Below are 23,574 nucleotides of genomic sequence, written 5' to 3' on the forward strand. Positions count from 1 at the left end.
GCGCATGCGTACTACGTTTGCCGTTGTGATGGACAAAAAAAGTTGTGCTGTTTGTGGAGTGAAGACGGGGATAAAACAGTGTGGACGATGTAAGAGAGTATGTTATTGCTGTAAAGAGCATCAAATCTACGACTGGAAAATTCACAAATCATTGTGCAAACCAGTCAGTGCTGGGACTGCAGACCCATCAACACTTGCTTTGGATGACGTTCGAATTGACTGTAGAAGTTACAAAGACTTTGTGTCTTTGGGTGACTGCATTCATAAGTCAATGCAGAAATACAGTTTGTGTGTGTTGGATGGCTTTCTTGAAGAAAGCAAAGGAAATCTGATACTGGCTGAGGTGAAGAGATTGAGACAGGCTGGTAGAATGGCACCAGGCCAGTTGAGTGGTGGATCAATTGGTAGCGATAATTCTATGAAATTTACTGACAAGTCTGTTCGTGGAGATGAGATCGTTTGGTTAGAAGGTTGTGAAGAAGGGTGCAGCTCTATTTGTTTATTGATGACTGCAATGGATGAATTGGTGGTTTACAGCAACAGAAGTGGGAAGTTGCCCGGATGCAAGATCCATGGTCGAACAAAGGTAGACATGTTGATCAGATGTTGTATTCAGATTAACGAAAGTCGTTGCTTATTCCACAACCATTGAACTATAGATAGTAAAGGTTTCAGACTTCTTTTAGAAAACAAAGCCTAATGCCTCAACCAAACAAACAGCGACGTACATAGTTTGCCCATGTGATGCCTGAGATGTTGGTTTATTGTAACTTCTTATTATAACTGGTATATCTTGTTAGAGACTTTCACTGAATCTTGTTATTTTTGAATTGTCAGCAAGCAATTTACTGACACAAAGAAGGATTTGAAAAGTACAATTTCTTGTTTACAACAAAATCAGAAATTTATATGTTATAATCAATATAGTTGCCTACTAATTAATTAACAAGATTAGTTGAAATGGCCCAACTGATTAGGTTGACTTTTAAATAGATTAATGGCATGAATATAATATTATATGGAGTAGTGAACATTTGCTGGAAATAAACTGCAAAACTAACTACACTAGTTATTTAATCGGTTTCAGACAGTACTGTACAGTCGTATTATTACATTGTTACTTCACTGTTTCATTTTTCATGGTATTTCTGTAGGGTTTTGATCATATCCAGCAATAGGTTAGACTGTGTGATGTCTAGTGCACTTGCTGCTTGTGAATATTCATGTATTCAATGTTCTACACAACCCGTCTATGTATAACTTGTAGGTGGAAGTTATTTTAAGCCATCTTAATTGGGGTGGGTTTCCACTAGTGCCTAAACCGGCTAAACTGGGTTAGGGATTGACCTGTTTCCACCTGCGCTAAACCAGTTATATTCTAAACCTAAACTGATTTCCTAAATCTGTTTTGTAGTAGGTTTAGCAAAGTGGTTTAGGTTTAACTGTCACGTGACAGTAGGGCTTCGTTTAGATGGCTTCTGACAGCACCGTTTGATGGATATTGAGTATTTTGCTTGGATAGGATTGCCTTAAAAGATGTAAGGGTCATTAACTAGAGGAAAGAAATCTGCAGCTACACAGAGAGAGAAGATGGTGTCCTTGGTCATTGTCATGCAAATTCCTACTAGCAGACCCTGAATCAGTGACAACCAACAGTTGCTCTGACTTGGTGACACAGCAGCCCAATACTTCAAAATAAGGCATTCCTAGACTGTTTGTTTTGCACATCCTGGATGTGGATGTTCCTAGTGGAAACAGTCACTTTCTTGAACTGGTTTAGTTTTTAAACGCATTTAGGCTAAACTAGTGTAAAGTGCAGCTAGTGGAAACACGCCTTGGTTCTCATGTTCCATGTTTAGATATGGAGTTTATAGAGTCTGATTTGATTGTTGCTCTAAGGCTACTCTCCTTGGGAAAATGACCCCCTCCAAGTGTTACAGTACAAGTAGTTCACTAATAATCTAATCAGTCTGCAGTAGATAAAATATGCCAACTAGTAGTGTACTGGGTTATGGTACCAATAGCTTGTAACTTTCAGTGGCCTGTTTAGTTTACTGTTTTGCACAGTCAACTAGTAATTGTTTTGATAAAATGTTTAGGCAATGGTTGCTTGTTATCCAGGAGATCAAACAGGCTACAGTCGTCATGTGGACAATCCAGATGGAGATGGTCGATGTTTGACTGCGCTTTATTATCTCAATAGTGGCTGGGATGAAAAGGTAATGAAAGCTAGTTGTGGATTTGTGTTTCTTGTGGTCATACTATCTTTGGGTTAGTAGCATGATGGTGGTTCCTTAAGAGTTTTCTCTCCATCTGGTGGTATACAAATTGACATACAACCAGAGATGAACAGGCTGTTGCTCTTTTGGTCTGATAAAAGGAATCCCCATGAGGTACTGCCTTCTTTCAGAGAAAGGCAAGTTCCATGGATGATTTTCATTGACTTGTAATGGACCACCCTGTAATCATATTATGACTTGGTACTAGGTATGCTATTACTGTGTGGTATTTTGACCAAGAACAAAGACAACTTGCCAAAGTGTCTCATTACCAGGAAAGTAAGTTCTTGTTATTTGTAAAGCCATCCAATGATGAGACATGGTAACCTGTTTCATCTTTTGCATGTGAAAGTGGCTCTGTTAACTTCTCGGCAGCAAAGTGTGTTTGAGACTGTTGTACAGAAAAAAGCTCAAAAGGTGTGTTACTTCGTATACAATATCTAACACTGACACCAATGCTAATTATGGTAGGATGCTGCCGAAAGTGAATTACATAGAAAATCAGCAGATGTGATTCGGAACATGCTGTCGGAAGATGACATAGAGGTTGAAGTTATGGTAGTCTGTCTCTTAGTGTATTTGGTCAACGAGGAGTTTGCTGTAGGCTTTGTCTACACTTGTTCGAAAACATCCTGATGATTGGCAGGAGATATTTGACAACATGAGCATTGCTCCCAGCATACAAAAAGCATTCATAGATCTTCTGGTTTTAAAAAGTTAATCCGTATTACTCAAGGTAGCATATTATACAGTACTACATATTATAGAGTATTATTATATATATTGAGTCATTGTTATTGTTCTTCTATTTGAATCCTAGTTGTAGCCATAGAAGTCTATGACATCTTTGCACATATACTCCACTATTTTAATATATTGTTTGATGACAGGATCTCGAATTAAACGATTCCAGACCAGCTGGGATACTTGCAGATTGCGTTTGATGGAGAAGAGCTCTTTCTGTTCCTGACTGCTAGCTGACATCTTTGTATTCACAGCTATGTGCTGTGTTACATCAGGTGTTAGTTTAAGACCGTACCGTTGATAAAGTTTTCGAACAGTGTAGTATGGATTGCGAATGAGATCTTCATATGCAATCCAATCATACTCCCAGTTAAATAAACTGGTACCTCTTAGAGCATTGATATTGTATCTCATTTTAGAACACAATAATCTTGATTCACGCCTCGTCCACTCTGAGATGTTGTTGCTGTAGTTTTGAAACTGTGATAGAGAATTATAAAGAGCTCCATGCTTAGCTACATTGAGTCGAGACATTATGGTTAGTCTTGGATCCCTTACAAGATGAAGCACATACATGGGAATGGAATTTCCATTTGATCTGGCATAGGTATGGAGAATTGAGATGTTTTCTATACGAATAGTTTTGACTACTACAGCCTGCTTTTTCAGACATACGTGATTGACATCTTTGTGTTGTAATGGTGGGCATAACCAGTGTCTAGTGCACCATTTTGAGCAGAATGGGGGGAAAACAAAAGCTCGACTTGCAGTACGAGGGAAATACGTTGAAGCTGATATGTCATCGATGAGTTGTCTCGATAGAGGTGAAGAAAATGAGCACGAGGCAATAGAATGAAGAAGTTCTGTGATTGCATCTTGCTTGAGCCCTGTCTTGTCCATCACACCTTTGAATGGTTCGTAGAAATACAGGACCTGTTGACTCCTTTCAAACAAACTGCCAAGGAAACTGGATCCTGATCGGAAAGTAGCCATAATTGTTATAAACTTTCTGTTCACAGTTGGAGTTTTTAATTCTTCAACTGAATCAAGGTCTAGTGCACATATCTGTCTGTCATTGAGAGCCTTTAGTCTTTTCTTTAATGTCATTTTGTAACTGACGTCTGACATTGGATTTCTCACATTTGCAGCTGATATAGTTGTTTGAATCTTTGGTATCTTGCTCAACGGATTGACTTCTGTTCTTCTGGTGTTGATCCTTTTTTCTAGATTGGCTCGTAGTTTGAGAGATTTTCCTATTGGCTTCTCATCTTGTGTAGTTGTTACAACCAGGACTACTAGGGCTGTGCTAAGCCACCCAGATGTCAAGAGAATGACAGTTTTGAGTCGCATTGCTTGTTTTCAGCACAAAGATATGTGCTAGATCTTTACAGTGAGGAGAACATGAGACGATGACTCAAACACAATCTCGTACTCATAGAGGCACCTCTCGTGAACTCAACTTTCACGTGACTTGCAAACTTAATGCACGTGATGTTGTATAAATGGGTAATTAATTAATTAATTATAGAATATATATATACACTTTTTACCTACATACTTTAAAGGATATATAGAGATGTTATTTCATACCACAAAATAGCCACCACATCAACACCATTGCTCTTGCCTTTGGCTGTAAGACTTGTTTTGACGGCGATGGGCGCAGCTGATACGTGTATTACGTATCGTGTAGTCAAACCACTACAAACAAATTAGAAGCAACACGGGAAAAATAAAACAAAACCCAAACCAATACGAAATTAATTAATCAAATTAGCTATAGTGCACAGAAAACTACTACCTACTTTTGTGAGCATGCCCCGTGCCAGGAAATCATGTCGTTAACTTGAGATCGATAAATCCGAGCTTCACTGTATCATTACGTTTGACTAAGTACGTAGCTGAACTCAACAAGCGCAACGGTACAGTACGTACACCGTACCGCCGTATGGCCTGCAACGTGGTCCGAAGACCGAGGCGAAACATTAAACAAATCCGGGACATTTCTATGGTTAGAAATTAACTATGACTTCGAATTCATTGCTTTTCTCGACCGAAAAAGCTATTGGAGAAGCTCCAGTTGTGGTAAGAACAATAGACAAAATTGGTAGATGTGCAATAGCAATCGTGTTGGATTCTCTTCATTCCGATTTCTTCAACTTCTGTCTAAATTTGTTGCTCTGCTCTTGGCAGACTGTCCCAACATCACGGCCACTACCATTATCTCCGGTCTGGAGAGGTGGCATGAGCTTGATTGTTTATCCAACCACTTTTGGAAGGTTGGCATTAAGTTTTCCCTCTCTAGGTGAGATATCATGCACATCTGCATATGCAGCAGCCAGACATTGTTGTAGGGACTGCTAATCGTTCTAACAGGTGGGACCGCCACTTGCCACGACTCCCCTATACAGGAAATTGCGCAGGCAAAGGAATGGAATGTGTGCACTAGAAAACTGGCTAATCAAAGTCATGGCGTGTTCATGGACTTGCAGGAAGTTGGTGTAGGAGTAGGACAACAGCAGAGGTTGGTCTCAAGTTGTCTTTAATTAATTATAGTGTGTTTCGATTTGCTTATTAAAAGTGGAGGCCATCAAAAATGTTTTATTAGTCGAATGCATCAGTTATCAATGAAACATTGGTTTGTTGAGGCTATGGACAAATTACTGTGAAAGTTTTGGTTGCTATTAAAACGTGCTTTCTACTCTCGCAATTGTGCCATGCAAGGAATTGTGTGTGTGTGTGTGTGTGTGTGTGTGTGTGTGTGTGTGTGTGTGTGTGTGTGTGTGTGTGTGTGTGTGTGTGTGTGTACATGTGTGTGTGTGTGTGTGTGTGTGTGCGTGTGTGATTGCCTCTCTCGACTCAGGAGTATAAATGAGTACCTAGTCTTTGACTGGGAGACTAAGCGGCCATCGGCTGTGACGTAACATAGCCACTGGGGTCCAGGTGAGACTTCGGGTGCTTACGCCACAGTTGGCTTCATAAGTTGGTGCTCCTGTGAGTACCTGGCCCGGCTCTAGGAGATTGCTAGCGCAGGCTCAGAGTTCTTCTGAGTAACGCACGGGAGCCCAGCTGTTAGCTGAGGGTGTGACCAGTATCTGGCAGCTTCTAACATTTAGTTTTGTGTGTGTGTGTGTGTGTGTGTGTGTGTGTGTGTGTGCATGTCTGTACGTGTGTGTACATGTGTGTAGGTGTGTGTGTACATGTCCACACACATGGATCTACATGGGTCCACATGTGACAAGTCTATGCATGTCCATGTACATTATGCATGCCTGAACAAAATGGCAAGTGGCACGCACATGTGACATACAACTTCTGTGTCATGTTTGAAAGGTTGACAAGGTCACTATTGTTACCAGTAATTTCAATTCATCATGTTGTATACAACGTTCAACTATAGAATAGTATATTCTATAGCAGAAGATTTTGGCTTTAGTTCCCTCGTAGGGCACACACACACACACACACACACACACACACACACACACACACACACACACACACACACACACACACACACACACACGTTAGACATGTTAGTGCTAGGAAAATCATGTCTTGAGCTTGTACAGTGTACTTATGATATGTACCTGATGTTTATTGCAGTTTAGTGAAATTGAGTCGAAGCTACCGAGCAATCATTCACGCTTGCGTGCTAGATCTAAACAATGCTGCAGGTAGGAACAGTTTCAAAGTCTGTTTCTGTGTACAACATGTTGTTACAATTTAGATCGTGCTGACGACAGTTTAGTATCCAACTACCAAGAACAGGTCAACTTGTATTATTATAACTGTTGCTTAGATTTATTTACTTTTAAGTAACAAGTATGGATAAATAGAAAATTGTAATAGTTTTGTGGTTGGTGTGTTGGACTATGATGGGTGTTTTTTTTCAGTTTTCTGCTGTCTTTTGTTTCTGATTTTTGTTCTTTATTTTAGTGTCAGTTGTTTGAAATGACAGAGTTGATGTGGCATCTGTCAGAGATCCTATTCATCGAGTGTGCTCCAGGTTGAATTTCATTGTCTACCAACCATTTGTTGTGTCATATACTAGCATGTGTTTATTATAAACCACGTCTTAGACCATGTCTTCACTAGTGGCTAAACATGTTTAGAAGTTGTTTAAGGCTAAACAGGTTTACTATTTGAGCATGTCTCCACTAGTGTAAAGAGGTAGTTTAGCTCAAGTAAACAGGTTTAACTGTCACGTGATGGTAACATGTGCCCGAGTAAAGATGATTCCTGAGCCATTTTACTTTTTGTTCTGTTTCTATAATTGTAGTGCTTCACTCCAATGCTGCCATCCATGTTTCTTTATAATACTAAGTCCACAGGTTCTGAACAAGAGTCTAAAGTTTCTGGACTACCAAACATAGCTGGAGACGCTTCTTTTCTAAACATGTTTTATGTTAATTAAACTAGTTTGGATTGGAGCAAGTGGAGACATGCCCTTACACCGCGATTGTATGCAATAGAAACATGTAAAGTCTGAATTAGGTTATGTTAATAGAAATGATTAGACTGCCAGATTTCATGTACAGAACATATTTTATTAGTAGTAAAATAGTAAGGTTCTGAAACCGATACAAATAGCGAGTCAATCATATACACTTTTGTGAAATTTAAGTTTTATCGTGACTGTCTGTGTCATTTTTTGCAAGATTTTTCTGGAACATTGATTGTTGTGCTTATTGCATGATTCAATTGGAGAGTTCAGAGTACTATTGTGTAGTAATTCTTTTGTCTGCACACTGTCAGTTGAAGTTTTAAACTGTAAACAGTTATGTAGTGATGCAGTGTGTGTGTGTGTGTGTGTGTGTGTGTGTGTGTGTGTGTGTGTGTGTGTGTGTGTGTGTGTGTGTGGTGTGTGTGTGTGGTTTGTGTGTGTGTGTGTGTGTGTGTGTGTGTGTGTGTGTGTTTGTGTGTGACAGAGTGAATTTCTGTTGTGTCATGACAGCAAGCAGTGTTCTTCCATGTCTTCTTGAATGGGTAAGATGGCATAACCCAAGGGTGACTGAATTGGCTTATGAGATTACTAATCATCCTGCACCAGGCAGGCATCCTGAGTATTGGGATGTGGTGAGTAGTTTCTAATTTTTTAGTTCTGTGTAAATAGTTTTACTAATATTAACTGATACTAGATCAAATTGTTGATTCTTCATGGAAAGCCACAGGAAGCAAGAAACCTGCTCATGCAGCATCCTGCTAGAAGACACGGAATTCATGATGTAAATATGTTGATTAATTAGGTTAAACAGGATGATGCGCTACTGTTTACTCAGAATATTTATTGTTTAGGGTTTTTCTATTCTGGATGAATTGCTGCGAAAGATGCCTTTACAGGTTTAGTTGTTGATTGTTAGTATTCAAATTCTGATAATTTGTAGTTTCATTGCATGGCAAAGTTGATAGCTGGTTGAGATAATGATCGACTGGATATAGCATGCAGACAGACTGGTGAGTAAGTAGGTATATGGAAAACCAAGCAACATACACACACACACACACACACACACACACACACACACACACACACACACACACACACACACACACCACACAAGTTTTGAAAATGACCTAACTGTCGTTTAGTTATTTGTTTTTGCAATGTTGACATACTTTTTTAATATTGTAGTCTTACGGTAATCATTCTGTGAGTGAGTTTACACTGCAGTGGCAACATTGGCGAGAAGAGTGTTTGTTGAGACTGCATGATGGAACCTTTAATACCAATACCAATCTTGAACATATTGCCAAGGTCATTCGGTCATCATTGGCTGCCAAAGTGTGCCATCTTTTGCATTTTACTTATTGTGACTATTCTAGTTGCTGTGTGGGGACAGAGAGGCTTTCATTGAAGCAAAGTTGGTAAACTTGTCCTTTGTAAAGATGTGCTTTGTTGGTAATCTATATTATTTGTAGGCATTTGTGTGGCTCATGGTATTTTTTGATGGTGTCTCGCCTTTTATTTTCTGATCCAGCAATTCAAGCCATTAATCTACATATGAATGCTCAGGTATGACTGTTGAAATTTTGTGAATGTGAGTACGTACTTACAAATGACTGGTTGTTGTTAATTAGTGTATGTAGAATCACTCAAACATGGACATGTGGTTTTAGTTATGTGTATTTAGTACTACTGACTATTTTTAGCCAAGTATTTTATTGATGGATGATAATGATGCTCATTGGACCAAACTGGACGACATTCTACTTGCTATGTTGAAGTATGATATTCCACAAGTCATTTCTCTGATAAGGTAGTTTCTTTTACTTATAATATGTTCACGTGCTGTGTGTGTGTGTGTGTGTGTGTGTGTGTGTGTGTGTGTGTGTGTGAGTGTGTGTGGGTGTGAGTAGTGAGCTCTGCTAATTTATTCTGCAATTTGTAGTTCAGTATTTGGAAACTGGTGGTTTGTTGCACATCTTGCAGACCTTCTTCATCATGCTGGTCAACTAGAATCGCACCAACTGGAGTATGTGCCTAAAACACAGGTTAGATAGTCACCGTTCTTATTCTACCTTTTAATCTTTCTAGGTATGGTTCCAGTATGAGAGAATTTTTATTGTTGGAGTATGGTTCTAGTCTCATGAGTCATACAAGGTTCTTTACATGCTGTTGAAGTTGAGTGTTCACACTTCTTTAATATCTCAAATGAATGGTTTAGTTTGTGGCAACTTGGAGTAGATTACTTTCTCCAATGTTCGGTGTATGGCAAGTAAGAATGCAGGTAGCTGTTGTTATGTACTGCAATGTTATTGAATGTTTTTGCAGGCAATATTTGGAAACATACCTCGATCGAATAGCACCAGATAGTGATATGAAAGCCATCAAAGTTCTCAGACTTTGCAACAAGTCAGGCCTCACAGAACTGGGTACATGCATTAGCATTACGTTATCACCACACACAACAGAATGGCAGGGTAGTTCTGCAAACTAGAAGAGGCAGATAGATGACTTTGTCAGAATCTTTTAGTTTGGTAATCTGTTGATGCAATATCTAGTGTCCTAGTAAGATGTTATAATGTAGTTTTTAGTAAGTATGACTTTATTGGTAAACTTAAACTGTAATACAGTCATCTGACTTTTGATTTTATTAAGAAAGGTTATAGAACAATGCAGAAGTGTCCTCTCATACTTTGATGTACACACGGAAGCGTGAGGTTAAATGAGCAATGCATGGTGCCAAATTGTTTTAGTTTGCTGTAGAAGTTAGAACCATCTGCTGTGGTGAGAAACATCAACTTTGCTTACATTCTAGTCACATTTATTTATTAAATCATCTACTCTGTGGTTTAATAATCAATGAATTTGTTGCATTGCTATGTATAACAGAGTCTATTTTGTGTTGATAGATGATTTTGTGTGCTTTTTGTGTAAGTATTGCTGTGTCTTATTGTCACAGGCTGCAGTATTTGCAAGAAAATGGCAATGAAAGCAAAGCAAAGTGATCGTTTAGGTTCTTCTCTCAATTGGGCAATTCGCTCAAAAGTGTGTGAATTAGTCTTATGTAATGGTTTCTGTATTAAGTGTTGAGTTTTGCAGAATGCATCATTTGCTTCTATCATTGCTAACAAGTATGTTGTGTGTGTGTGTGTGTGTGTGTGTGTGTGTGTGTGTGTGTGTGTGTGTGTGTGTGTGCATGTGTGTGTCTGCATTGTATGGTCAACTGTTTGTTAGATTCTTGTCGCAGTATGCTGAAAGTGGCAGTTTTCCCTGTTTGGATGTGGTTGATCATCTAAACCCAGCTATGCTAATAAATGATCAGATAATTTTTCTTGGTATGAATCATTTATTGTAGACTTAGATTTTAGGTCTGAAAATTTTTTTTATTTGTAGCCAAGTACCGGGAATTTCATCGGCTATACTCATATTCAAGATTGAAAGAAGCAGCCTGTCTGCTAGTTAACCTTCTGACGTCCAGACTTGCGCCTAAAGAGTGTGCTTGTTGAGAGTTGTAAGTAGGTGTTGGTTTTGTAAAGTACTGTGGCATTTTAGATACTGGTTCATGCTACTGATTGATTGCTTACCATTGTTGGAACTTGATGAGGTGACAAATGTAGCTTATGTATACAGGCGATGTGTCCTCGGTATTGATTGTATTGTGTATTGATAGGTGGTTTTTGCTACTGATCAAACATACGAGTTATTGCAGTGTCTTGAAGAGATCGAGGGATTACGTGAATTGGATGGTAAAGGTGGCGAAGATGATATTGTAAGACTTGCTTTACTGGAAACGTTTATCTAGTAAGCAATTAATTGGTTTTACGTAATTAATTAATTGGCAGGATACTGCTCATACTGAAAAGGTGCAACTTGTACGAATAGGTCTTGCAACAAACCTGGCTCGAGCATCTTTGGATGATGATACAGATCGATAGATCAATGTAAGCAATATCCTTGGAGATACTGTTCATACTGTATGGCAACTCTTAGGTAAAGGTGCTGTTAACTTGTGCTAAGCTTTACTATGGTGTACAGTACTACAATCATCAGAACGTATCATTGTAATAATTTTCAGTGAAACGCAGTACGACTGTAGCTGCTGAAATTTTATTGGCTTGCCAAAAAACACTGTAATTTTTGTTTTCTTCTCTTGGCAAGAGTGTTTTGGCTGTAAACTGTGTTGTTGTGCCAGAAGGCGTTTCTAGTTAGTAGAGACTGCGTACGTAGCATATGTACTGTATGACGAAATTTGCGGAAGGACGTAATTATTGAAGATCCGCAGTAGATTTGACCGTAGCAGTCGATCAACGAAAGATCTGTGTGCACTGGCCAGTGCATGGTGTCTATTAGCTATATGGTAACATGGATAGAGTTGCATACGCAAGAGACATTATGCGGCCTCTTTGGCTTGAACTTGTTCAACGTTTAGACGCGAAGGTGGTCGTGCATGAGCTGTACACGAAAGAAGTGCTTGCGTTGAAAAATCTTCAAGATATCTTGTCGAAACCAACGTCACAAGACCAAGCTGTTGAGTTGCTCATGTGCATGAACACTCGTTCTGCTGATGACTGCTACAAGTTTGCTCTTTTGCTGAGTGATACTGAAGGAATTCACGATGTGGGTTGCCGTCTGCTCACTCGATGTGTGGAAGTACAGACGACTGGTGAGAACATTTGATCACACTGTGTTTTGATGTGATCTACGCAGTTTTTCTCGCTTCCTGTAGGTGGTAATTTACCTTCAAGCCCCTGTAGCAATTTAGCGACAAATCAAAAGTGTATGCAGCAACTGCTGTCCAGACAAGAAAGCTTTGAACGACAGCCGTCTTCTCATGCGTATCTTGAAAGTCCATATTGCGAAATTAGTGCATCCCCTGTAGACTGTCTAGTTAGAGCCAGAAAATCATACTACTCATGCAGCTGGAAAAGTTGGCTTGACATTCCACAAGAAGCATGTTGGCCATGGAACTGTGTTGTTCGAATTCCACCCAACAAACTGGTGGTGGGTGATGGAACTGATTTATTGACTTTGAATTTGGACACAAATAAGTGGAAAAGGTATAATCTGGGTGATGTGAATATTCACAGTGTCTTTAGTTGTGGTCTTGGCATCAACCCCTACGTGCTTCTTCATGATAAATTAAAGAGTACATTTGCTGTGGAAAAATATAACCTAGCAACAAGCGACAGGCAGCATGTAACTAATCTCCCTTCCGCATACCAAGCTCAATTGGCACAATATATGAGTGTAGCAGCAGATGATGAACATTTATTTGTTGTCAGTGGAAGGACAGGGACATATGAGGCTCTTGATTGTGTTTGGTTGTATGATATTGGCGTCGACGTTTGGCATCGTGTTGCCAATATGTCAATTAATCGCTGTGCTTGTTCACCATTTGTTCTTGATCGAGTGTTATACGTAGGGGGAGGAATAGTCAAGACACAAAAGGATGATTGGATTGGTTGCGAACTTGTGGAGGCATTCTCTAAGGCAGAAAATCGGTGGAGAACTGCAGTGATGACAAAGAATACTAGGTCTCGTCTTATGCCCCATAATGGCAAGGTCTTATCTGTTGGTGGAACAAGGGACAAAGAAGCAGGAAATCTGATCACTAGTGAGCTAGAATTAATCAACTTGCAGACCAATGATTCCTCATTAATATCAAACATGAGTTATGGACGTCGAGGTCATGGAATATGTGTAGATGATGAGAACTGTTTATTTGTAGTTGGTGGGTACAACAGTGAAGGTTTCCTAACATCTGTAGAAAGCTGCCAGATTAATATTTGCTAAATGGAAATCATTTGATCATAATGCCCAGAATTACTAATTAAATACAAATGCTAGCAGACCAGTAGATGATGTGTTACTTTAACCTACGAGGAAACTTACATATTCACTAAATATTGCAAAAGAGCACATTGAATGTTATAATTTTCATCAATATGATGATTATTCTATATAGGTACAGTTAGATACTTGGTAATAGCAATAACTACAGTTTGTGAAGTTTTTTAGGGCAGTTGTCACAGACCCACTGGCCAGTTGGCAGTCTAGTAAGGCCAACACAAAAGGTGTGATAACCTCGGTCACACTCATCACAGAACAGCATCTTATCATCATCATGAGGATCATTGCATAGCATGCATGTCTTACACTCGATGCATTGCCATGGATATGTCTTAATAACTGCTACCAGTTCCTTGCTCATGTCTAGACATGAAGGATGACCACTGTTCCCACAAGAGCAGCAACTAATTAATTCTTCAGGCTCACCAAGTTTGTTCTTTTCCTTTCCCTCAAGGCAGATCCCACAGAGAGTGCAAGGCTCCATGGAATCTTGACTTTTTTCCTTTCCTGACTGTAACTTCCTGCGCTTAGCAGAAGAATAAAACCCATCTTTTTGGCGTCCTTGACTGGCTTTTCTCCTAGCTCCTGCAGTTGTGCCTAATCTGACCCTTGATTTATTTATTTCTGTATGGAATTGATAATGCGGACGACTAATAGTTGGTACAAGAAATGTGGGAGGTGGAGCAGTTGGTGTCTTCAAAGGGAACATAGCCAGTTGTTGGGGTGTGTATCGAACGTAGTAATCTTGGAATTGTCCAGGAATAAGAGCTACAGGGTATAGTCCCACTTTGATTGTTTCTAGTTGTTGAGATTCTACTTTGTTTTGAGGATGCTGCACAATATTAGTCTGCACATCATAAAAGCACCGTCGTTGGTCTTTCCTCTCTCTGTTTAACTTGGCATTAAATTCAGCTACCTGCCTGTGCGCTCTTTTCCATGCCTGTTGAACTTTCACAGAATCACCACGCTCACCTTTGGTGTCTGCTGAAGACGCAATAACTGCATCTCTCTCCTTCACCTTTTGCTGTATAGCTCGTTCCGTCTCCCGTTGGTTAAATACTTTCAGATATTTTTGGTGTAGACTGGGATACTCTTCCATCATAAGTTGGCACACATCATCACTTTTCAGAGCCGCAAGACCCAACGTGCTCTGCTCTTCACTAATGACACCTTCATCCACCAAAAACTCACGTTCCTCCATACTTAAAATTCGTCTTTCCATATCAGGATATTTCCTTTGAAAGGATCTAATGCCATTGATGCCCAGATACTCAGCCACATGTTCTTGCAGAAAGAAGAAGTCTGCACACGGGTCCCCTAGAGGCCATTGATATTCGTACAATTTTTCTGGCGGAAAATAGACATCCAAATCCCGTATTGTTTCGTCGTCACTACCGTAGTTTTCTTTGGCTGAACGCTTCGTCATTCCCTTGCAGGTCCAGAGCCGTATATACGGCTCTGTGCAGGTCTGTATCCTTGGCGATCCAGACCGTCAGGTGCGCAAAGTTTATTTTGAAATATTCCAGTTCTGTTCAGTTGTAGAAATTACAAATTGCAATTTATAACTTGCTACATGCATTCAGTTTTTGATGTTGCTTCGGAGTACACTGAACACGTGAAGACGCCCGTGTCTAGTCTAGCTAGAGAATTAGCAAACCCCGGATAATCAGCACCTAGCGGTGTCAATCCCTCTTGTCTACTCTGATCTATTTTGCACGCTACAATGCTAAAGCAGATTCTAGAAACGATGTACGTGGACCCTGAACTATTGTCCGAGCTATCAGAAGACCAGAAGCAGGCTCTTTACTTCAAAATGCGTCAAGAACAGATTCGGCGGTGGAAGTTACGAGAAGAAGAGGTAGCCAAGAAAGGAGGCAAGGAACCGTCCAAGAAAAAGTCAATTCAAGTAAAAAAGGTACATTCTAAAGTCTGACGGGGTAGGAGAGTGTATCCACGCCTACTCACGTGATCTTTAGGTTAACATCCTTACCGATGCTGACAATGAGCCATGGGTATGGATTATGGGGCAACACGAGAATGACTTGAATTATGAAGACATGGTGGAAGAGCGAAACCGGATGCTTTTTGAAGCAGAGAAACAGGAGGATGAACGTAGAGCTGCGGAGCTGGCTGCTCAGGAGATCCAAGAACTAGCAAGAAAGAAACAAGAAGAACTTCAACGAAAGCATGAGGAGATGCAAAGGAAAATTAGAGAAGAAGAAGAGAAGAGAAGAAAACAAATTTTTGAAGACCTGGCTGAAAAACAGAAACAGTGAGTATAAAGTTGCGGTGGGATCAATCTAAACCATGTGTGACATTTGCATGATGCAGGGATGAGAATGAGTCTCTTTATGTGAATGCAAAAGAGGCAAAACTTGCAGCTGAACGATTAGCACTTGAACAAAAGAAGCTAGAACAGAAACTTTTGGCCGAGGAAGAGCAACGACTGCAAGAAATTAAGGTATTTGCAGTTACGTGTTTCTCACAGTTAAGAAATCACCCGTGAATGTTCAGGACAAAGAAAAGCAAGAAATTGAGGAAGAAAGGAAACGTCTGTTCTTACTAGAGCAGCAGAAACAGCGGAGAACTGAGGAAATATATATGTCACTAAAAGAGATTCGAGAAAAACAACTTCAAGAAGTAGAGCAAGAGCTTACAGTAAGAACATGGTTCGAGTGTTTCAGTAGTCTAGATTATATTTAGTCTTTTTTGCATCTTGAATGCCTGACTTGATTCTTTTGTATACGTTGTTGTCAACATGTATTGTTTCTGTGAAGGCTGAATGGGAGAAAAGTGAACGGAAAGCAAAGGAGTATGAAAAAGAGAGACGTATGTCTGTGCGACGAGCAAGAGAGCAAGCTTCTAAAGATCTGGCAAGTTTAGCTCCTCCACCACTTCCAGACAGGTGAGCTTCATCTCTTCACATCCGTATTAATGGTTAAGTTAATTAAACACATCATATGAATATCAGACTTTATGTTTAGCTAAAGTCTTTATTATTTAAGCAATGTGAAATACTTATCATATCAAGACTCTGGTGTTTCATTTTTTGTTTGCATTTTTACAATCACATTTGTCACATAAAAGGCACGTTACAGTACTGGTTGTGTGTCGTGACAGAATAGCTTGAATACGTTGTGAAGGGTGTTCCCAATAATTGGCAAAACGATTAAATGATTATAGGAAACAGGTTTGATTGCCTTGTGATAGTTAGGAATCTTTAGTTTTTTCTATTTAATTTATTTTAGAACCTATTGATTAACTAAAAGTTTGCTTGTACATCAATTTTGAGCAATTGCACCTTGTTTTTGCTTTGAATCTTTACATACACTTGACATGTAACACCAGTGGGTACACTTTTACCTCACAAGTACTGAATATCTTGTGAGAAAAGATATTCAACTGATTTAATAATGTTCCGTAGGTATCATTTAATTACTCTAGAGAAGATTTATTGGCTATGATGTATTGCACTAGGCCAGTTGGACGGGTTGCCTCTGTTCCTCCTGTACGGTCTTCTTCTCGAGAATCTATGCCAAGCCTAGGTGGCACTCTAAGCAGACAACCAGCAGTAAAACGCCCTCCTAAACCTGGATCAAAGGATGCTGTCATAACATGGTTCAAGCAAACTGAAATGTTAAGGGGTGTGTTGAGAGACAAGAGTGGCAAAGTAAACAAGTGGTTTCATGGCATATTGACTCGTGCTGAAGCTGAAGATCTACTGAGTGACAAGCAGTCAGGAACGTTTCTAGTTCGAGTGAGCGAGAAAATATGGGGTTACACTATTTCAGTGAAAGCAAACGACAGGTAACTGTGCATGCATGGTTTCAGGCTATAATTGGTATTATCAATATATCACTCCACTCCATGACAACGTTAAAAAAGGTAATACCTAGTTCTACCTATAGTTTACATCAAACTTCCCATATGGCAAGGCAAGTATTGAGACCAGCATCTTTAGCTATATCCTTTAAAAATTGTGAAACTCGGCCTTTTGTACACTAGCGTTATCAACATTATGATGGCCTATACCTGCATGGGTCTTGGTAATAGGTGATCAATATCTTTGGTATTGCCTGAATCTGTGTTTTCTATTGATTGGCATTATGTTGAGGTCTGATTTTTTCGTTGTATTAGATGCAAGCATTTCCTCATTGATGCTGGTGAGTTGCACTATCAGTTTTTTGGTGACAATCAACATGTGCATTTCAGCTTGGTCGACTTGTTGGAATATCATCGAACACATCCTATCTCTTCAGCTGGACAAGAGCTACTGCAGATTCCTCTAGGACAACTAAACGATCCTCCTGATTATCAAGAACTTATTTCATAGAAGAGCTGGACATAAACTGATACTTGCAGTCAGAGATCTAATAAGCCAGTTTTGATGTATCTGCTTGATGCATTTTTAGAATTCAACTGTGGGCATTGTTCATGTAGATGAGTCAATTTAGTGGAACGATAGGATAATCTGAGCCAGCTCAGGCGATTAATTAAAGAACTCTCTTTCTAATAGCTATGCATTGGTATGACTATAAGGCTGTATATAAGGGTGAACAATGAGCAGTGGTTGCATTATATAGCCTACAAAGAGTTTGGTTCAAACCCCAACCTCGAGCTCACTGTTGACCCTTTTCTAAAGTTGCATGTCATTCTAGAATATCATAGCACTAGTACATATATCTACATACACACACAATGAGAGAACAGAATTACGAACTGTTACTTGAATTCAAAGGTCATTTCCCATGTGCACTTACAACGAAGTCTGGGACTGCAAGGAATTCGTTATCCGGGACCTTTATTCTACATGCGTATTTCTGACAATGGGAATCCTTGAGAAAATAAATGAAATCGAGAGAGAGATTGCCCGGACACAGAAAAATAAAGGTAACTAGTCTCATGAGCGCGTGAATAGTTTGTACGTGTGCACAAGTTGTTGATTATATTTTGTCGTAATATACTCAGCTACCGAATACCATCTGGGATTGCTGAAAGCAAAGTTGGCTAAATACAGATCTCAACTGCTAGAACCCACCGGAAAAGCGTCAGTGAAGGTACGCGAGTATTTTAATTTTGTTATGATTTACGTCTAGTACAATAATACTGAATTTGAATTTGGGGCGTAGAAATACTAGTAGTGTATCTAATTTAATGTATTTCAAAACTTAAACTTAATTGACATTTTTCTGAACAGGGAGAAGGATTTGATGTTATGAAATCAGGAGATGCACGTGTGGCTCTTATTGGTTTTCCTTCAGTAGGAAAGGTGATATACTGACGTTGATTTCAGAAAGTTTTGCATTGTTATCAATGCCTGCCTTTTCTCATGCAGTCTACTCTGCTGGGTAAGGTCACAAAGACTCATAGTGAATGTGCAGCTTACGAGTTTACAACTTTAACATGCATTCCAGGAGTTCTTGAGGTTAGTTTAATCAAGCATCAATTCATAACTATAGCATTGCATTGAATTTTATGCAAGTTTGTTGTGTGGTTGATTAATTAATAGGTTGCCTTTAGGCTGGTGAACCAAGATTTGTGTTAAACACTTTTTCTTATTTGAATAGTAACAATTGTATTTTAATATGTTAGCTTAGTATAACTTCTAACATAGTAACACTGCAGTGTTGTCATGCTTTATACAAGTCTTGCAGTTGTTATTGCAAAGGATATTTGCAATCATTGTTAACACTGTAATAATTGTGATTTGTCTAATATGGATGCTGTCCCAAATGGTTGTATTGTATCTATTAGAAAGGAGTTCTTCTAGGTAGTTTTTGTATATCACAATATGTATAATGGAATTAGTGATCAGTTTGGTTTTGTGACAGTATCATGGAGCCAATATTCAACTTCTTGATCTTCCTGGAATAATTGAAGGAGCAGCACAAGGTTTAAATATGAAACCATGTTGTGTCATTGTGTTGTAGCAGCAAAATCGCAGGGAAGGGTCGTGGTCGTCAAGTTATTGCTGTTGCACGCACCGCAGATATTGTTTTGATGATGTTAGATGCCTCAAAGGGTGAAAAACAAAGGTTCTTACGTTTGTTGTTTTGGAAGAAGAATTGTTTAAAAATTATTTTGCTGTAGAGATTTATTGCAAGCAGAACTGGAAAGTGTTGGAATGAGATTGAATAAGAAAAAACCAAACATTTACTTCAAGGTAGAATTTTCATAATCTGGTTCAAAGTACTACATGTACAGAAATGTAGGCAGCCAGGCTGAGACAGATATCAGGTAGGTAGGCAGACAGAAGACTGACAGACAAGAAGATAACCAGTCAGCAAGACAGATAGGTAGACTGTAAATGAGACGGATGTATAGTAACACTGAACTAACACGTTGTGACACTTTGTATTCAATTAAGGTAAAGAAAACTGGTGGCATCTCATTTATTGCTACGTGTCCTCTCACCCATGTTGATGAGAAACTTGTTCAAATGATACTACATGAATACAGTATATATATAGCTGTTTTTTGTATCATTTTTGTATCATTATTGTCATTTTGTAAATTTGTACGTTTAGAAATATTCAATGCTGAAGTTTTGTTTAGAGAAGACTGTACAGCAGGTCAGCCTGGTTTATCTATTTTCATACTTTAAGAGTGCTAATTGACACATTTGAGGAGGTACTTTGCTTTTGTGTTGTTGTAGATGAACTGATTGATGTGATATGTGGCAACAGAGTATATGTACATTGCATATATGTAACTGCATCATTGTTGTGTTCTATTTGTCAATGAATAATGCAGTGCACTTGGACACGTAGGTATACAACAAGATTGATTGCATATCATTGGAAGAAGTGGACAGATTGGCACATCAAGAGCATTCTGTTGTCACTAGGTAAACACCATCAAAATCAACTTTTAGATAATTGATTATTTACTTGCTTTTATTACTAGTCTTGAACTTGATTTAAATCTCGATTATTTACTAGAGGAGATATGGAAGCACCTTTCTCTAGTTAGAATTTATACAAAGAAACCAGGATGTAATGGAAGTTTATGGAAATGTGATGTACGGTAAATAAGGTAATTTCTAATTTCTGATTTAAAGGTCGTCCTGATTTTGGTCGTGGCCATGCTCTAATTCTCAGAAAAGGAGCAACAATTGAACATGTGGTGAGTCTAGTAGTCGTTTAAGTTAATTTGTTCAAGAGGTATGGGCACATATCAAACTTGCTCACTAGAATGGAGAAACCAAGTACTTAGTACTTGCATAATATGGAAATTAGATGTATTGTTTCTCATATGTTAATACTTTGCCACTTTCAGTTTGCTATAATGATTCATCAATTAGAGACTTACAGAATAAGTTGGTGGTACTTTGCCATTTGGTGTAGTATCCTGCTGTTGAATTGTTGGTTGTCACTGATAGTGTTGTAACTTTATTAGCTGAGGCAGCTGTATTGTTGTGTATACAGTGCATGTAGCTGAGTATGTAAAGTTTGTTGTTTTAGTGTCATGGTGTCCATCGAACTCTAGCAAGCACTTTTCGTTATGCTCTAGTCTGGGTAAGACATGTTGCAGTTGCAACAAACAAGTCGTCGCATTAATTTGTTGTGTATAGGGAACGAGTGCCAAACACTGTCCACAACGAGTTGGAATAGCACATCAAGTGCAAGATGAGGATGTTGTTCAAATAGTGAAGAAGTGAATGCCATATCTATTGTATCTATTCTTAACAGAAAATACCTACGTAGTACTTCAACCATTGTAACAAATGAAATCTCTTGTCTCTCTAAATATTGTGTGATAGTACACAAATATAGCAGAATCATATAACAACATATGGGATTTGGTGCAGGTGATGTGATCACTAATGATGTGATCACTAATGATGTGATCACTAATAATCAGTCCTTATCTATCTTCTCTTGGTTATCATATGAACACATTTCTGTGGCTCAACACTTGAGTCTAAGTGCTGAGTTTTAGCTTCGCAAGAAGATCACTGCAGCAACAGTGAGTGCTGCCAGCCCAAAAACTGTCACGAAAGATGTTGAGCTTGCCAGTTGCTCAAACAAAGCTTGCTACAAGGAGAAATAAATGTTATCCATTATCAAAGTTACAGAATCTGTAGAGATTGTGTACCCATCCTCCTCCTTCACTTCTAATCCAGTTGAGGAGATTTGATATAATGAATCGTGACAGCCATGACATGACAGTTAGAACAGATCCTCCAGGCTGTGCCATTGTCCTGTCTGCTAATTCTAACCCAAACAGGAAAACTGCCAGCACTCGACCCCACGATAGGCCATGTCTGATCACTTGTTGAGCAACAGTATGGAACACTTCATATGCAGTACTCTCGGTGACTTCTAACCGGTCTAGAAGCTCTGGACCTATGGCATTGGCAGGTAAGGAATCAACAAGAAGCTGAAGTCTTTGAGCTAGCTCCCTCTCTGGTGTGAACTCCTCATGTCTTGGGTGTATGCCAACCCTGTTTAGAGAGTCTTCTGAACGACCGCGTTGCAGCAGTGAATCATACATGAAGTCAGTGATCAGTTGGTCGACTCTGATATCCTCAGTGTCAAATGAATTCTGGAAAGACAAAGAGGGTTATTATATACATGTCCACGTACACAACGTAAAAACAACAACACTAGTGTGGGGAAAATTCTGAGGATGAGTCTATGTCTATGCTTGGGTAATAGGGTAATCACCCAAACAGTCAAAATTGAAGATGTTGACATGTTCCAAGAAGAAAGTGAAACAAAACATTGTACACATATGTACAAAATGTCTCTACTTTTATGCCCAAATGTTTATAGACCAAAAGAATCAACAAGAATCAACACCTGCAATTGCACCAAAAGATGACTGGATCACACATTGCCAAGCACTGCATGGGTTACATATATCTACCGCTCATATTGAAAAACGATTGAACCCTAGGGAGTAGACGATGACTCTACACATCGACAAAGTCGCCAACCAAAAGAAGCCTTGCTCTAGTCTAGAGAAGTTATATTATGTCATGCAAAGTGACCTGATAATGATACAACAGCATCCCCCAATCAACTAGACATTATAATCGCTTACTATTTGTTCAGGACGAGGCGATCTTCCAGCCCAGCTTTGTGATCTCTGATGTGTCATTCTTCAATCTGGTCTATGTGAGACTACTACTAGAGTGCTAATGATCTGTTTACAGGGACACAACTGGATGACGTGCCGTATTCCGCAAGTGGGGTGACGCAAGCCTGCAGAACAAAAGACTAGTAAAAGTTAAAATAGCATCACACGTCAGCTCCTGACGGGGACGCTGTGACTCAGTGCATTGGTACGTAGGCTGCGCCCAATTGGCTAGCCTGTTGGGCCTGTTTGAGCGTGTCTGACGGGAGCGGGCGGGCCGTTCGACGTGAGAAACAGGTTATAACAGGGTCTCTGTGAAATCAGTCGCTTCGTTGAGATTTCTCGTCGTTGTGCAATGGAATTCTTGATAATTGCTTTGGGAGAGCCCGGATGTCTGATCTCGTTGCGATGCAACTCGCTCCTTGTAGCGCATGCGTAAATTTCTGTGTATCACCATGGCTGCACGACGAATCGTCGATGGTCAATATACTCAAACTGTGTACTCTTTGGTGCGTCTTGAAAGCTCTAAACACTTAAGTATAACTAACTTGGGTGTGATATAATAGATCAAAGGTCAGAAATATGGAGAATCAATAGAAATCTTGTCATTTGAGCTGCAGAAACATCCCAAAGTTAGCAGTTTGTACTCTATCTTTGTACCGTACACTACCATACAAAATGTGACAAGCCTGTCTTCTTACTGATCGAATTGTGTAATTTATTAGGTTGTGGTAGTTTTATTAATTAATTAATTATTGTTTGCGTCATTAAGGGTAATTCTGGACGTTTGACAGCGAACATAGCTCTTTCAACTGTTTAAGAGCATTACTTTATGTCTTTCTTCTGACAGATCTAGAGTAATAAATTAAACCATGTTTGCTGTGGGCTTTGTTTAATTAATTAACTTTCAATACTTTTCTAAACTTTGGCTTTTGTGATTATTAGTCTCGAGCTGCACTATCTCTTCTTGGTTATTGTTATTTTCATATGCAAGACTTTCTATCAGCTGCAGACTGGTCAGTAAATCATTTTTGTTTACAACAAAGTAAGCACTCTGAGTACAACGATGTGCATTGTGTTTGCAGTTATGAACAATTGACACTTCTTCATCCTGAGGTAGACGAGTACAAGCTCTACCATGCACAGGTAGTAGAGTGATGCTTTTCTGTAAAC

General features: G+C 39.2%; 9 protein-coding genes across 10 annotated transcripts in view; 6 read left to right on the forward strand and 3 right to left on the reverse strand.

Moving 5' to 3' along the window:
• The first annotated feature begins 16 nt into the window (after positions 1 to 16).
• LOC134184884 (prolyl hydroxylase EGLN3-like) lies at positions 17 to 3,020 on the forward strand. The gene is made up of 7 exons (XM_062652648.1): positions 17 to 586; positions 2,100 to 2,219; positions 2,280 to 2,416; positions 2,488 to 2,558; positions 2,632 to 2,696; positions 2,751 to 2,825; positions 2,884 to 3,020. The coding sequence occupies exons 1-7, from the start codon at positions 29 to 31 to the stop codon at positions 2,998 to 3,000; spliced, it is 1,143 nt and encodes a 380-aa protein (XP_062508632.1). The 5' UTR covers positions 17 to 28; the 3' UTR covers positions 3,001 to 3,020.
• A 75-nt stretch (positions 3,021 to 3,095) lies between these two features.
• Positions 3,096 to 4,545, reverse strand: LOC134184883 (carbohydrate sulfotransferase 6-like). The gene has a single exon (XM_062652647.1). It carries the CDS (start codon positions 4,371 to 4,373, stop codon positions 3,096 to 3,098), a length of 1,278 nt encoding a protein of 425 aa, XP_062508631.1. The 5' UTR covers positions 4,374 to 4,545.
• A 509-nt stretch (positions 4,546 to 5,054) lies between these two features.
• On the forward strand, positions 5,055 to 11,782 carry LOC134184013 (nuclear pore complex protein Nup85-like). Of its 2 annotated transcripts, XM_062651614.1 has the most exons (25): positions 5,055 to 5,108; positions 5,217 to 5,328; positions 5,400 to 5,547; positions 6,630 to 6,700; positions 6,754 to 6,794; positions 6,963 to 7,032; positions 7,981 to 8,102; positions 8,165 to 8,251; positions 8,322 to 8,366; positions 8,659 to 8,781; positions 8,850 to 8,887; positions 8,946 to 9,039; positions 9,177 to 9,283; positions 9,416 to 9,499; positions 9,562 to 9,627; positions 9,692 to 9,742; positions 9,799 to 9,899; positions 10,430 to 10,515; positions 10,570 to 10,601; positions 10,705 to 10,805; positions 10,864 to 10,963; positions 11,023 to 11,074; positions 11,141 to 11,239; positions 11,313 to 11,411; positions 11,461 to 11,782. In XM_062651614.1, exons 2-24 carry the CDS (start codon positions 5,268 to 5,270, stop codon positions 11,403 to 11,405), a joined length of 1,872 nt encoding a protein of 623 aa, XP_062507598.1. In that variant the 5' UTR covers positions 5,055 to 5,108; positions 5,217 to 5,267; the 3' UTR covers positions 11,406 to 11,411; positions 11,461 to 11,782. The 2 variants fall into 2 exon arrangements, with proteins under 2 accessions (XP_062507598.1, XP_062507597.1); XM_062651613.1 differs by having other exon boundaries at positions 11,313 to 11,781.
• Positions 11,783 to 11,832: 50 nt separating this feature from the next.
• LOC134184015 (uncharacterized) lies at positions 11,833 to 13,263 on the forward strand. The gene is made up of 2 exons (XM_062651617.1): positions 11,833 to 12,133; positions 12,197 to 13,263. Exons 1-2 carry the CDS (start codon positions 11,833 to 11,835, stop codon positions 13,261 to 13,263), a joined length of 1,368 nt encoding a protein of 455 aa, XP_062507601.1.
• Positions 13,264 to 13,413: 150 nt separating this feature from the next.
• LOC134184016 (PHD finger protein 10-like) lies at positions 13,414 to 14,785 on the reverse strand. The gene has a single exon (XM_062651618.1). The coding sequence runs from the start codon at positions 14,744 to 14,746 to the stop codon at positions 13,466 to 13,468; it is 1,281 nt and encodes a 426-aa protein (XP_062507602.1). The 5' UTR covers positions 14,747 to 14,785; the 3' UTR covers positions 13,414 to 13,465.
• A 169-nt stretch (positions 14,786 to 14,954) lies between these two features.
• LOC134184014 (SH2 domain-containing protein 4A-like) lies at positions 14,955 to 17,899 on the forward strand. The gene is made up of 7 exons (XM_062651616.1): positions 14,955 to 15,235; positions 15,297 to 15,592; positions 15,652 to 15,781; positions 15,835 to 15,978; positions 16,098 to 16,225; positions 16,798 to 17,127; positions 17,458 to 17,899. The coding sequence occupies exons 1-7, from the start codon at positions 15,044 to 15,046 to the stop codon at positions 17,651 to 17,653; spliced, it is 1,416 nt and encodes a 471-aa protein (XP_062507600.1). The 5' UTR covers positions 14,955 to 15,043; the 3' UTR covers positions 17,654 to 17,899.
• A 214-nt stretch (positions 17,900 to 18,113) lies between these two features.
• Positions 18,114 to 21,032, forward strand: LOC134184017 (developmentally-regulated GTP-binding protein 2-like). The gene is made up of 15 exons (XM_062651619.1): positions 18,114 to 18,210; positions 18,289 to 18,377; positions 18,518 to 18,589; positions 18,656 to 18,745; positions 19,152 to 19,212; positions 19,265 to 19,355; positions 19,411 to 19,483; positions 19,688 to 19,778; positions 19,848 to 19,892; positions 19,976 to 20,028; positions 20,091 to 20,167; positions 20,227 to 20,315; positions 20,381 to 20,445; positions 20,784 to 20,837; positions 20,894 to 21,032. Exons 1-15 carry the CDS (start codon positions 18,147 to 18,149, stop codon positions 20,978 to 20,980), a joined length of 1,101 nt encoding a protein of 366 aa, XP_062507603.1. The 5' UTR covers positions 18,114 to 18,146; the 3' UTR covers positions 20,981 to 21,032.
• LOC134184018 (bcl-2-like protein 1) lies at positions 20,978 to 22,752 on the reverse strand. The gene is made up of 3 exons (XM_062651620.1): positions 22,369 to 22,752; positions 21,418 to 21,867; positions 20,978 to 21,356 (listed from the first exon to the last, which is right to left on the reverse strand). Exons 1-3 carry the CDS (start codon positions 22,423 to 22,425, stop codon positions 21,258 to 21,260), a joined length of 606 nt encoding a protein of 201 aa, XP_062507604.1. The 5' UTR covers positions 22,426 to 22,752; the 3' UTR covers positions 20,978 to 21,257.
• A 61-nt stretch (positions 22,753 to 22,813) lies between these two features.
• LOC134184012 (intraflagellar transport protein 70A-like) overlaps positions 22,814 to 23,574 on the forward strand; it is a 7,951-nt gene continuing 7,190 nt past the window's right edge. The window contains exons 1-4 of the mRNA XM_062651612.1: positions 22,814 to 22,910; positions 22,968 to 23,033; positions 23,347 to 23,417; positions 23,487 to 23,547. Of these exons, the coding sequence (XP_062507596.1) occupies positions 22,833 to 22,910; positions 22,968 to 23,033; positions 23,347 to 23,417; positions 23,487 to 23,547 (276 nt within the window). The 5' untranslated portion in view covers positions 22,814 to 22,832. The remainder of the gene's footprint in view (positions 22,911 to 22,967; positions 23,034 to 23,346; positions 23,418 to 23,486; positions 23,548 to 23,574) is intronic.

The sequence above is a fragment of the Corticium candelabrum genome, chromosome 9 (genome assembly GCF_963422355.1).
Source record: "Corticium candelabrum chromosome 9, ooCorCand1.1, whole genome shotgun sequence".
NCBI lineage: Eukaryota > Metazoa > Porifera > Homoscleromorpha > Homosclerophorida > Plakinidae > Corticium > Corticium candelabrum.

Excerpts from the sequence above, each read along its gene's own strand:
- LOC134184884 (XM_062652648.1), top strand. The coding sequence starts at position 29 with ATGGACAAAAAAAGTTGTGCTGTTTGTGGAGTGAAGACGGGGATAAAA. Across the intron at positions 587-2,099 it reads AGATCCATGGTCGAACAAAG|GCAATGGTTGCTTGTTATCC; the intron begins GTAGACATGTTG and ends TAAAATGTTTAG. Across the intron at positions 2,697-2,750 it reads TACAGAAAAAAGCTCAAAAG|GATGCTGCCGAAAGTGAATT; the intron begins GTGTGTTACTTC and ends TAATTATGGTAG.
- LOC134184883 (XM_062652647.1), bottom strand. The coding sequence starts at position 4,373 with ATGCGACTCAAAACTGTCATTCTCTTGACATCTGGGTGGCTTAGCACA.
- LOC134184013 (XM_062651614.1), top strand. The coding sequence starts at position 5,268 with ATGAGCTTGATTGTTTATCCAACCACTTTTGGAAGGTTGGCATTAAGT. Across the intron at positions 8,782-8,849 it reads ATCTTGAACATATTGCCAAG|TTGCTGTGTGGGGACAGAGA; the intron begins GTCATTCGGTCA and ends TGACTATTCTAG. Across the intron at positions 9,500-9,561 it reads CTAGAATCGCACCAACTGGA|GTATGGTTCCAGTATGAGAG; the intron begins GTATGTGCCTAA and ends TAATCTTTCTAG.
- LOC134184015 (XM_062651617.1), top strand. The coding sequence starts at position 11,833 with ATGGATAGAGTTGCATACGCAAGAGACATTATGCGGCCTCTTTGGCTT. Across the intron at positions 12,134-12,196 it reads TGTGGAAGTACAGACGACTG|GTGGTAATTTACCTTCAAGC; the intron begins GTGAGAACATTT and ends CGCTTCCTGTAG.
- LOC134184016 (XM_062651618.1), bottom strand. The coding sequence starts at position 14,746 with ATGACGAAGCGTTCAGCCAAAGAAAACTACGGTAGTGACGACGAAACA.
- LOC134184014 (XM_062651616.1), top strand. The coding sequence starts at position 15,044 with ATGCTAAAGCAGATTCTAGAAACGATGTACGTGGACCCTGAACTATTG. Across the intron at positions 15,593-15,651 it reads CTGGCTGAAAAACAGAAACA|GGATGAGAATGAGTCTCTTT; the intron begins GTGAGTATAAAG and ends TGCATGATGCAG. Across the intron at positions 15,979-16,097 it reads AAGTAGAGCAAGAGCTTACA|GCTGAATGGGAGAAAAGTGA; the intron begins GTAAGAACATGG and ends GTTTCTGTGAAG.
- LOC134184017 (XM_062651619.1), top strand. The coding sequence starts at position 18,147 with ATGGGAATCCTTGAGAAAATAAATGAAATCGAGAGAGAGATTGCCCGG. Across the intron at positions 19,356-19,410 it reads TCAAAGGGTGAAAAACAAAG|AGATTTATTGCAAGCAGAAC; the intron begins GTTCTTACGTTT and ends ATTTTGCTGTAG. Across the intron at positions 20,316-20,380 it reads TTATACAAAGAAACCAGGAT|GTCGTCCTGATTTTGGTCGT; the intron begins GTAATGGAAGTT and ends TCTGATTTAAAG.
- LOC134184018 (XM_062651620.1), bottom strand. The coding sequence starts at position 22,425 with ATGACACATCAGAGATCACAAAGCTGGGCTGGAAGATCGCCTCGTCCT. Across the intron at positions 21,868-22,368 it reads CGCCTCGTCCTGAACAAATA|AATTCATTTGACACTGAGGA; the intron begins GTAAGCGATTAT and ends TTGTCTTTCCAG. Across the intron at positions 21,357-21,417 it reads GAAGTGAAGGAGGAGGATGG|CAAGCTTTGTTTGAGCAACT; the intron begins GTACACAATCTC and ends TTCTCCTTGTAG.